The sequence below is a fragment of the Gracilinanus agilis genome, chromosome 5 (genome assembly GCF_016433145.1).
Source record: "Gracilinanus agilis isolate LMUSP501 chromosome 5, AgileGrace, whole genome shotgun sequence".
Lineage (NCBI taxonomy): Eukaryota > Metazoa > Chordata > Mammalia > Didelphimorphia > Didelphidae > Gracilinanus > Gracilinanus agilis.
The window spans coordinates 96,714,097-96,727,131 of NC_058134.1; the positions used below are offsets into that span (position 1 = coordinate 96,714,097).

The window sequence follows — 13,035 nt, forward strand, 5'->3', positions numbered from 1 at the left end:
GTGGGTTTGAAAGGAATGAAGAAAGTGGGAGAGATGGAAAATAAAGACGAGTTCAGAGAAGGCTATATCTTAGATCTTGGAGGTAGAACTATTCTACATGATGACAAAGTCCAAGGAATTCAAAATCAAATGAGACAACATTCAAACAAATGTTAGTAGATAGGATGGGAGAAGGAGCTGCAGTTGTTGGAGAGGGTTTAAAAGGTAATAAAGGAAAAGACAGATTTCAGCTGAAGTCAGTTGAACTGAATGCTTATAGAAAAAAGGGTTTGGATGAGCTTGTTTGCAAAAGATCAAGGGGTTTTATCTATGACATTCATAGTTTGGCTCTTCACTTACTTGAAACAGTTTATCCATGTAGATCAGCAAGGCACCTAAATTTAAGAACTGTTTTGAGTAGATTTGAACTGAGGGCTCAAGACTGGAGACTGATGATTACAGTAAGAAGTTCAAAACATTATTAAATTTTTCTTTATAAGGTTGAGGTATATTTCATAATATGGGAAATTCCATCTTCCTGTTTCATGGAAGTGAAATTCTATCCTGTTTATTTGCAAAACTGTCAAGAGCTTATTAATGTTTTATTTTTTAGATTGTATAACTGTTTCTCCTTCACTGAAATCAGGTAATGGTCATTTAAATATTTGACCTGAATTTTGTATATTACTTTAAAAGATCATTTTATTCCTTTTTTTTATAAACTATGGTCAAATAAGAAAATGTGTATTTGTTTACCTTTTTTCAGCAATTGAGTTAAACATTTATTAAGCTGCTACTCTGTGCCAGGCACTGTGTTAAGGGCTGGGGATACTAAAAGAGGCAAAAGACAGCCTCTGCCGTCAAGGAATTCTCAATCTAATGAGAGAGACAAACATGCAAACAAATATATATTGAAGGAGACAGGATGGAATGATTGATTGAAGGGATTGCTTGAGCAGGTAGAGGGTTTAGGTATGGAGTAAAGCCACCTCATTATGTGACAGTAGTTGAAGGATAGGTAGTGGGAGAAGATAAATGAGTGATTTGATATGAGGAAGAGGCAAGATGAAAGAGTTCATTGTGAATGGGTTTTTTTTTCCCCTGCAAAATATAATGCAAGGTTCTTGGGGAACAATGGGAGGGAAGAGGGAAGAAAAGATCTGGAAGAACCACTTGAATTTAAAGAAATATATAGTAGAAATACATAGTAGCAGTGAGAGCCGTGTTAAGGTTATATAACATAAGTCCGTAGTGGACTGGATTAGAATGATTACAGGATCTCTTTAGTCTTCATTCAGAAGCACAGATGTAGGATCAAAGGCAGCAGATAGTGTGCTTGGCAAGGCACAATTGGCAATATGATAAGGAGACCAAGGACTTGAGAAAAGGTATTATAGAACTGAACTGGTTCACCAAGGGGTTGATTAGGACACTGCTAGCTTTTTGGCTGTGGTCGGTTGTCAGTTTAAAGTCAAGACAGCCTGACTGGGGACTTTTTTTTTTTTTTTAAGTTGTAGCTTATCTAATGCTATAGTTTCTCTTGTTCCTTAGCAATCACAGCCCTATCTTTACTACTCTGGCAATCAATTGTTTTCTACCTTGTGGTATTTCTTAATAATAACACTTAGAATGATAGTTTTGTAAGCCCTTTGCAAATGTTACCTCATTTTATTTTCATAACCTTGAGTGGGGGGGGGGGTGCTATTAATGCCTCCATTTTATAGATGAGGAAATTGAGTCAGATAGAGGTTAAGTAACTTGCTCAGGGTCACAATCTATGAAATTAAATTACCCCTTGTGATTAGGGGCTTATGCCTTATAATGTGTACCTTATAACACCTAGCATAATACTAAGTATATGGTAAAGACCTCATAAATATTTGGTGTGGATTTTAAATAGGATGATTTTTGCTATTAAATAGGATGATTTTTGTTTGAGGTGTCCTTATCCCAATTAAGCTACAACTCTTTTTAATTCTAATTTTAAATTTCCCACAAAATGACTCAACATATAACTGTGGAGCAGTTTATTTTCCTTCATTATTTTATCTGTAAACTCTTTAAGTAGAAGGCTTAAAGTAAGGTTCTGGTTAATTGAATTTTTTATTAAGATTTTAATCTGGTTGTGATACTTAACAAAATATTGGTAAAATTTCCCTTTCTTAGTTTAATTGTATTTTTCTCTTGGGGATAATTTTGCATTACTTAAGGGTCCTCATTATGAAGATCAGTTTTAAATTTTACATGCACATATTAGGTGTATGATATTAAGACTAAGGACTTCTGTTAGATTCTAATTAACTGAATTTTATAATATATTGACTAGGCTCTCATGGGTTTAAAAATGCACATATTGTTAAAATTATATTGGAATGCAGCAAATAAACAGGCTTTGAATTAATGAACAGCCTAGCATATAATTGAGTTGGGAATAGGAGTTCAAATTCTATATGTTCTAGTACCACCTTACTGCTTCTGGAATAAAATAGAAACTCCAGGCTGACATTTAAAACTCTCCATATCTGGCTTTTCAGATTAATTTTGTTTTCCTCCCCTTAATAAATTCTCCATTCAGCCAAAATGGCATTCTGTCTCTAGTTGCCAGGCCCTCACACATATGTTCCCCCATTTGAAGACTTCCGTATGGATCAAAGCCATTTTCATTTTCTTTATACCATGTCCTTTTTCACCTTAGGCTATTAGACTGTCTAGCTTGCCTGAAAATTAATTTTAGATATCAAGTCACCTACTTCTGGAAGCCTCTTTTTTATCCTTTCCTTCTTCTCTCACTCCTACTAATGTCCTCTCGCCCATATTCATTTATCTGTCTGTTAGCTCCTCCCTTCCCCCACAAACTCCTTGAGAGCAGACTTTGTCCATTTTGGCTTGTTTGTTGTACCTAGCACAGTCTTGCCTGTGGTTTAACATTGAGTAAATGTTTGAATTGCACACTGCCATATTTGAAGTAAAAGATACAGTAGTAATAATTCACTTCTGAAGAAGTAAAGGTTATGACAACCTCTGATTAGTCAGCCACTCCTTAACATTTATTGAATGCCTATAAGGGTATGTTGAACAGTGCCTAGAAGTATCCATTTTGGTTATTTCTGATTTTCTTAATCTTGATAATATTATATAACTTTATATTAGCAGTTTTTACTCACATTTAAAAAATAATTTGTTTCAATCATAGAAATTAATATTGAAATCTGATTGTCCTTTGTATTCATTTCTCTGTTCATTTCATTTCTTGGTGATTATTGATTTCTAATCCAACTTTTCCCCTAGCATTCTAGTGTTTGTCACCTTTTCCTTGTGAAATCCACTGTGCTGTTTTAGCATTAGAAGGAATTCTGTGAAGCATGCAAATTGCTTAAGCATAATGGGATTTTGAGTGTAAAAATAAACATTTATTAAGTATTTACTATGTTCAGGCACTGCTTTTTCCAGGGAATTAATGAGTGAAAAATGTTCTGTCCTGAGTAGAGGAAATAAGTCCTCTTTCTCTTCATCAGCCTTATTTTCTTCCTTCTAGGCATTGGGTCTTTTAGTTTTGTTGTAGATGGTAGGGAAGCAAAAAAAGGTTGTCATTTGCCACCAGACTGAAGCCACCTTAAACAGCTCACACCTCTCTTCTGCAGCATAATAACCTCACTTCGAAGTGGCAGTTGTCATAGTACATTTCCAAAATAACTATTTTCAGGCTTTATCTGGAAGATTGGTTATCTAAAACTTTGAACTGATTTCACATTAACTTTTATCTGAAAATCAAAGTGAAGCTATGGGTCATAGAATAATTGTAATAGTACAAGGATTAAAATCTAACTTTAAATCTAGCACTTTCTCCATTGTACATTCCCAACATGATGTTGGAACTTTAAGTATTTGATATTTAAGTAGAGATATTAACAGTTGGTATTTCTTTAACATTCTTAATTTTTAAAAATGTATAGGTATTTTAATAGGTTTTTCCCCCTTGATAAAGAATTGAGATAGGGTGCTCAGTGTCATTAACTTGAGTGCATATGATGACCATAACTCAGAATTTTAATTCCTCTTGCAGTTTTATCATACAATGAAAATCTTTAATCCCTTTTTTGGTACGGAATGTTCTCAGCGTTTCTGATTGAAAACCAAATTTTTTTCTCTTATGTGAAAAAACTCACAACTCTAACACTTTTATGAGTTATGGATTGACTAATAATTTTCAAACCTTTAAAAAATTGTGTTCACTGGTAATTTGATGTGTAAGAATGTGTTCATAGTGAATATAGTTAAATGATGAAAACTTGGAGAAAGGTTGGTTCTTTTCTATATTGAGGTCTTTTAGGTATTTGATGCTTAATTATTCATCACTGATCAAATTTTAATAAAGGAAGTCTTTTAGGGTGGGTTTTTTAAAAACTGTAGATTAATATTTAATTCCTTTTGGTTTTTTGTAGCATTTACAAAATTGATCACAGTAAATGGACAAGATTATCATCTTCAGCTGGTAGACACAGCTGGGCAAGTAAGTAATCTCTAGTGGCTTAAAGCGCTACACATTTAATTTGTCCATATTGGCATTAGTTTTAATTGTTTAATGTCAAGAATTTGGAAGTTTATGCTGACCGCATATTAATGATATGGTATAAATTTTATATTTTGTTTTAAGGCAACTAGTTTTTCCAAAGTGTGGATTTCTTTTCTGCCTTTTAGAATCTTAACCTGTTCCACATGGCACTGCCTTCTAAATTTGGTGGTAGTCTTAATATCTATGTAAATCAGCTAATTTTACTTAAATGCACATTGAGGGTGATCTAAACTAATTGTAGTAATCATATAGTTCATGTGATTTCTGCATAGATTCATGCACATAATTGTTCAAGTAATTGAATTTAATTGAACAATAATTGAAATATAAGATTTTGGTTTTCTGAATGTCATTAAAAGAATTCTACTTGCTAATTATTCACTAAAATTACTCCTTGTGTAATAACGGAAAAAGTTCTGCTTATTTATTGCTTCCATTGAAAATGTAATTTTATACAGGAATAGTGATTTAAATAGTATGATAGTTTTGCCAAGTCAGATTTGAGTTAACTTTCTTCTTTGGGGCCAGTAAAATAAAGACAGAAACTCCCAAATATTGTTTTCTCTTGAAAAGTATTTTTAAAAGTCTTGGAATCTTCGTTCTGCATAAGTGTTGTTTCTGTTTCTTTTAGGGAGATGGTAAATAAATTTCAACTTAGTATGACTAAGAACATAAAAGGGACAGGGGGCAGCTATGTAGTTCAGTGGACTGAGAGCCAAGGCTGGAGATGGAAGGTCCTGGGTTCAAATTTGACCTCAGGCACTTCCTAGCCCTGTGATCTTGGGCTAGTCACTTAATCCCCATTGTCTACCCATTACTGGAAACAATACTTAGAATTGATTCTAAGACAGAAGGGTTTTAATTTAAAAAAAGAAAGAAAGAAATATGAAAGGTACAGAAGTAAAAGGTCTAACCTCCCCTTATTTTGGGGGGGGGAGGCATGTAAAGTATAAATTTATAAACTTATTAATATGCAGTTTCCATTTTTTAGTTCATTTGTGAGCACTTAAATTTAAAGGCTCCTTTCTTTTCCATGCACTGATTTTAATTTCTTAGCCCTATGACCAGGGTTACTCACAGGGCATAAAATCAGTTCCATCTAGATCCAGATTCTCATTTTTATACACAAGAAAACTAGAGCCCAGGTAGGCTATGACTTCTCCAAGGTCCCACCAGTGGTAATTAGAGTTTGTTTTTTTTTGTTAATTTTGGCACCTGTGGCTCAAGATTCATGCTCTTTTCACTGAACCACTGAGAAAATTTTGTTTTTAGTATTGAATTGGACTGTATTTAAAAACATAATGTATTAGCGTCCTTTGCCCTATGAGTTAGGCCTTGACAACACCATACATAGTACATAAGACAAATATGTGTGGATTAATATTTCTTCATTCTCTCCTCTCTTTATTAATATGAAAAATGATAAAGGCTTGTATAAATATATAATTTAGTATTTTAATTAAAGCCATGCTGATAGATAAAATCATTAGACCACGCGCTTGTAAGCATTCAAAACTGCCGCCACCTCCATTACTCTCTCCTGTTTCCTGGAAGCACCTACTCGCAAAAGAGGCCACTCCCTCCTAACCCAGGAGATTTAAACCCTCTCTGCGTCGACGTAGACCTCCCCATGTCCCCAAAGACCCGGAAACGGAAACCCGTTGGACCACGGGAAATGTAGTTTGATACATTTCCCAAATTTCACTTTTACATCTTCAACATTTTCCCAACCCTCCCAGAAAATTTGGATATTTATAACTAGTTTTATGACCAGTAAGTAGAAATTTTGTAACTAGTTTTGCTACCAGTCAGTAGCAATTTTAAAAAGTTCCTGTGAGTATTTAATCTTTAAGTTACATGGTCTTTATAAAACTTGGAAAACCAATTCCTACTCTAGAAGTGATGCTCACAGAAAGAATACTACTCAAGAATATTACATTGGAAGGTTCCAAAAGAAATTTGACTGTAATTTTGCTTTATGTTTGGGCTAATTTGTGAAATTGGAACAAATGAATATTTAACTTTTAAGTTTAACATTTACTCATCAGATGTTTAGTAAATGTCTACTTTGTGCACAACTCAGTACATACAGCTTCATTACATGAATATAGAATTATCTACCCCTTATTGCAGCTTCTTATCTGTCTAACATAGACTGCCCCTGCCCATGCCCCTTGTGTACATGGTACACTCTCCCACTCTGTTCCTTTCTACCTCTTGCTCTAGAATATTATCAGATCAGTACTACTATTGCTTCAGAAAAGAGCAGGATGATGTTTCCACTCATCATTCCTATGATTCTCCCTTTCCTTTTCCCTGTTCCTCCAGACACAAACTTCATTCTTTGGCCCCTGCTCCCTCGTGTGATTTGTTGTCTCTTACTATTGGAATCCTTGAAAACAGACTATTTGGCTTCTGTATTTGTATCCCTTGCACCTAGTACAGTGTCTTACACAATATAGATACTTAATAAATGCTTCTTCCTTTACTCAGTATAACAAGATATCATACCTCTCCAAGGAAGAGCACATAGTCCTTAAATAACAAAATAAATGTGAATTACAAAACAACAGAAATAACAACTGCAAGACTACAGAGTGAAAAATCTTTAAGAATGATCAAAACAGCGTATTGATAAAGCAGTACCTACTCTCAGAAGTGTACCATCTGGTAGGGATTTAGACAGTAAAGATAGCTTTGGTTCACAGTATTACATGATAGCTACATTGTAAAATCTGAGGGGAGGGAGAGTTAATTTGGCAGGCAGTAGATCAGGGAAGAAGATATCATTTGAGTTTGGCATAAAAGCTTATAGGAAGGTTCAGGGAATGATTTTTAAAGAAGCTCAAAGTGGTGGAGAAAGCCATCTATATAAAGGAAGAAACATGGAAGCAAGATTGGGCATCTTGACTGTGAAAGTAGGTGATGAGCAAAACTGTAGCACAGAATTCAGTTTAAGTGCCAGGTTTTATGGATAAATAAGTATGGTGTATCCAGTTAAAGAGGATCTTAAATACTAACCCAAGAACTTGTGATGCTGTTTGTTCTGGTGACAGTAAAAAATGAGCAAAGGTCATATGTTATGGGTGACTAGACATGTAGGATTAAGGGGATATTTGAATGCTGGAAGAGGAGGAGTAGATCCTTTTAACATCTTGAATGTCACACCACAGTGGAAAGTAGCTGTTTCCAATGGGAACCACACCATTGACCTAAAACAATAATAAGTGTAATATTCTGAGGTTAAACAAAAGGGCTCAACTCCCAACTACACATCTTATTCTTAAAAAGGGATCAGGTAAGCAGATTAAATCTGATTTGGATGTAAACTGGAGGTTTTCCTTATTTCATTTTTGTTTTAGACAGAAAGATCACAGTTAATTTGCTGAATGCATTATTGACTTAAAGGCCTTGTGGCTGATTTTGTTTGTCGTTTAGTCATGTACAACTCTTTGTGATCCCATTTGGAATTTTCTTGGCAAATATATTGGAGGGGTTTGCCATTTCTTTCTCCATCTCATTTTACAGATGAGGAAACTGAGGCAAATAGTTACATTGCTTGCCCAGAGTCACACAGCTAAGAAGTATATGAGGCCAGATTTGAACTCATGAAGAAGATGAGTTTTCCTGACTCACAGGCCCAGTGCTTTATCCACTGCACCACCACTTAGCTGTTGGCAGATTAATGTGATGGAATTACCATGAACCTTAAGTCTACTCTTATTACCTTCCTGCCTTTTGGTTTAAAATTAATATGGAATGAGGGTTTAATTTATAGTGACAGCAGGTCATTGGCTGTTTTCTCAAAGTAGATTGGGCTTTAGGGAAGAGGAGAGGGAAGATTTCAAAATGTAGGGCTCTCTTTCTAGGTAGTCGCAGAAATAGCAAAAGTTTAGTTTCGTGTACATTTATGTGTGTATGTAAATGTATAGAAACATACACCCTTGTAACTTATTCATATCCACTGTATCCTCCCCAGCATAGTATTATCTAACTCATATGTTTATTGTATTAAAAAAATACATTTCTATAGCTACATACTAAATAGGCCACCTCATTTCATTGTATTTCCAATCAGTGAGAGTTTTAGTTCATAGAGCATGAACAGTGTCTGTGAGGAAATGAATATGTACAAAATTTAGAAGACATTACTGAAGATGTATCTTTCTCTTTGAAAGAAAGCTTTTAACATTTTGAGTATTTTTATATTTCTTATGTAGTAGAATTCAATGTTACTGGGGCTGTATACATTTCTTACTTTTGTTTTCTACTGTAATTTACTCATGAATCAGAAAGAGGACAGGAAAGACCTTTTTTGTTAACACTGATGAGGTATGGGTTTTGCTGTGGAGGGTAGTTGGCCAGCTAGTCTTGGCTTCTTTCTGCTCTATCCTTCTTGCTAGATAGAATCAGATCCCAACCTTTTCCAGGCCTTTCCCGTTTCCTCTCCACCTCCTTTATTTCTGGAGAGTTAATCAGTCATGCCTTGTTAAAACAGTTTGCTTTTTAGTTTAGGGGCAAAATACAATAGCATTTTAGGGTTCCAGTCCACTTCAACTTTATGGAAGTTGATAAGAAAAAAATAGTGCAATCTCAATAATTCTGACCCCTCATTTAGGACAACTCTTAACTTTCAAACCAAGGTTTGGCTCTCTGTTCAAATTTAAAATTTTGTTTATCTCTAGGAAGCCCTGATGTAAGATAGGTTTGGGTGAAAGAAAGCAAACTGTATTATAGTGTATGTTTTTGAATAAGCAGAAAGGAAGTTAGGAGAACCTAACCTAACTGGTAGCTTCATCCCAATCATCTGCTCTGAGGTGCTTGTATAAGGACCCGATAGCCCTCCAGCTTTTCTCTCCTCTGCCACAGCTTAGCTCTCTTTTCAGCCCCAACTTTTGCCTGGCTCCCTTTTATATTAGTTCATTAAGTCCTGGGCAGAATGGGCTAGTTGGAAGCAAGATGCTAATTAAGGATATTATTCCCCACTGCTGCTGCTGTTTTAGTTCTTGAATTCTCCATTCCCTTCAGTGTATGTCTTCCAAACTATGTCCCTTCAGGAAGTCCCAGATGGGACTCTACATTCTGTCTCAAAGATCAAGATAGTTCCTTTTTCTCAGAACCAAAAGGAAATATTTGTCCTTCTGAAATGCAGAAATTCTCAAATTCCTATTAATTCTTCCCCTAAAGGACAAGGACTTAGCTTGCTTTTTATTTTTGTGTTCCCATTGCCAGTCATAGAGGCACTTGCAAAATGTTTGTCTGTTGAAGCTCTCCTTCATTTTACAATATAGTATTTCACATACCTTCCCTTTTTGTACTCATAGACAACTGTTTCTCTCTAAAAAACATATCCTGTGGTATATCTTTTCTCATGGCCGGTAAACTCCCTCTTAAGGGTCTCTACTTAACCTTTCTGGCCTAATTTCTCATTTTCTTTATGTTCTTATTCTTTAACTCCCATTCCAGTTAAATTGGACTAATACTATTTCCTGACCTTAACATAATCTCTTGCTTCTATTCATTTGCACAAGCAGTTTCCTATACCTGGAATATACTGTCTACCCATTCCCATTTCAGAATCTTTTATCTTCAAGCCTTTCTTAGTTAAGGTTTTATCTCTAGAAAACCATTATCCCTTTACTTATGTTAATTTGCTATTTGTCCTCAAATTACCTTGTGTTTACTTTTTGATGTATATGTTGTACCTTACCAGTAAAATGCAAGCTTCTTGGCTAAAGTAAATAGTTCTTTTTTTTTTTTTTTTTTTTAAATACAGTCTTTGAATTCCCATTGCCTAGCTGGTATCTAATAATTCTGTGCTGAACTCTTTAAGTGGTCCCTTAAAATAAAACTTTGTGTTTGTAATACAAGTGTTGCATTGATACATAGACTAGTATTCCTGAAAAATTCTATTACTCAAATTTATGCATATTTCTTAAACATGGGAACTGAATTTATATGGAAATGGCTTTAAAATATAAAACATCATAAAGTTATTTGCAGATTGAATTCTAAGAAATGTCATAAAAGGAAAAACACCAGAAATGATGGTGATTATCATATGCAGTGGTTGTAAAGTGAGGTATGTATGATAAAGAGAGTAATAGGTTTATCTCCCTAAAGCCTCCTTCTATTTTTGTATGTTTACCAATGGTGAAATACTTAGATTTAGATTTTCTGTGTGTGTATTTGTATATAACATGTTGTTAATATATTGACTATATAAACATTATATACTAAACACTATATCACTGGGAATACAAATAAAGCAAAGCCCATTTCTGACCTCATGGAACCCAAGTTGTTTTGGGGGGATGAGGGTGGAGATGGATAGTGGGAAGAATGGGGAAGTAGAATCCAGGAAGGGACATTTTGGCCCCCAGTGTTGCAGGGATACTGAGTGGAGCCATAGAGTATACACACCCCTTCTAAGAGATTATTTGATCATGATTCTAAAACTTGAGGGAATGTGGCAATAAGGCTGCTAGTAAGGCTGTTGAGAAAAAAAGACTCTAAAGTAGGGAATGAATTAAAGCATAGCTGAGGTCTATTTAAAATAGTGGGTGAGTCATCATTCAGGACAGAGGAAACCCAGGGCAAATGTAACTTGCTTGAGATCATACAACTAGTTAATGGCAAAGCCGACTAGAAATGATAGTCTTCTGACCCTTAATCTGATTTTCTTTTTATTATACAATTATCAACTCTTTCCTCTCTCCTGTTGGACTACAAATTTTAAACCTCCAGGGTATGGTTTCTGGTCCAGGTGTCAAGAAAAGCTGGTGAGTCTGTGGAGTTGTCTAGGGGGAGTAGAGAGTGAAAAATAAATAGAAGGGTGAGATTTATGCAAATTTAGCTGCTTTGAATGTCTCTACCCTGAAGTATTAGTGTTATATTTATATTCTGTGAGGTGGTCAATGTAAAAGGGAATTCTTCCTTTTCTCTAATTTAATGGAGGACCTGGAGGTCCTCTTGCCATAGAGATGTGTAGGGATAAATCAGCCCAGTGACAGGAAGTAGGAAATGGGGACACCCCCCCCCCCCGGTAGTGTGAGTTGGTTGGCCTGTCACTTGCTGACAATTTAGGGGCAGTCAATTGCTACAATTGGGGAATCAGTTGCTGACAGGGCTGGCAGTTGCAGGGAAGTTGGCTGCTGGGTGTGAGCTAAGTGAAAATTCATAGTCAGAAAAGGGAGTGTATGTTTGAAGGAACAGCATATAAACCAGTGTTACTGGAGCTCGGAGGGTATTAGTGATTGGGGATAGGCACAAAGTTTAAAAAGAATTGAAAATCAGAGGAGGAAAGGTTATCAGAGACTTTTTAAACCCAAATAAGATTTTGTATCATGAAAATAATAGGGAACCATAGGAGATTATCGAATATGGTTAACTTGGTCAGACTTGATATTTAGGAGGATCCGTTTGACATTCAAGTGGGGAATAGAGTGAATGGAGAACAGACTTGAGGCTGGGACACCAACTAGCTGTCTATCATAATAGACCAGGATATTGGCAGTGGCAGAAGAAAGAAGAGTGTTTAAGATAGATTCTGTGAAGGTTGGATTGATAGGACCCAGCAAGCAATTGGTTGGGAATGGAAGAGTGAGGAGTTGAAGGTAACACCTCCATGTTGAACCTGTGTTACGGGGAAGGTAGGTGGTGGAACCCTGAATTGGAAAGTTAGGAAGACGGAAGTTGACTTCAAGGTGTCTATAGGATGTCTAGCCATTCCTTCAAGGAAACTTATAGCAGTCAGTAAACAGTAAAATCCTACTATGTGCCAGGCATTAGGGATACGAAAAGCAAAAAAGACAGTCTATACTCTTCAATATGTTCACATATTCTAATGGGGGAGAGAATATGTGAACATATTGAATAGATTTAATGTAGTTTATTATACTGAGCTATAATTCTGATTCATAGGGATAGATACAATTAACAACTTGCAAACCATATGCTGTATTATAGCATAGGGACAATATAATTAGCTACTATTTATATGAACAAATTGAGGGGAAATCAGTCAAATAGATAGATTAATTTGTTTTAGACTGATTCCTAAAGGTGTAGGAGAGAAGAAAGAGAGAAATGATCCTCCAAGGTTAACAGGGGGTGTTTAGATGGCTCAGTGGGTTGAGAGCCAGGCCCAGAGACCAGAAGTCCTGGGTTCAAATATGGCCTCAGACACTTCCTAGCTGTGTGATCCTAGGCAAGTCATCCCCATTGCCTAGCCCTTACCACACTTCTGCCTTAGAACCAATACACACAGTATTGATTCAACTAAGATGAAAGGTAAGGGTTTAAAAAAAAAAACTGTAAAAGATGCCATCTTCTTTCTAATCCTATAAATTCTTTTAATTTTGTGTAGACTTTTGATTTCAAGTAATATTCTTTATATTTATGCATTTAAAATGGATATTACTCAGTTTCAGAATATGCCTATTAGGTGTCTTAGGGTTTTTTTGGACACCTTTCCCCAAAAC

The 13,035-nt window shown here is 35.5% G+C and overlaps 1 protein-coding gene across 1 annotated transcript in view; it reads left to right on the forward strand.

Annotated features, from left to right (window-relative positions):
* RHEB (Ras homolog, mTORC1 binding) overlaps positions 1–13,035 on the forward strand; it is a 73,224-nt gene that overhangs the window by 47,818 nt on the left and 12,371 nt on the right. The window contains exon 3 of the mRNA XM_044677231.1: positions 4,422–4,489. Within this exon, the coding sequence (XP_044533166.1) occupies positions 4,422–4,489 (68 nt within the window). The remainder of the gene's footprint in view (positions 1–4,421; positions 4,490–13,035) is intronic.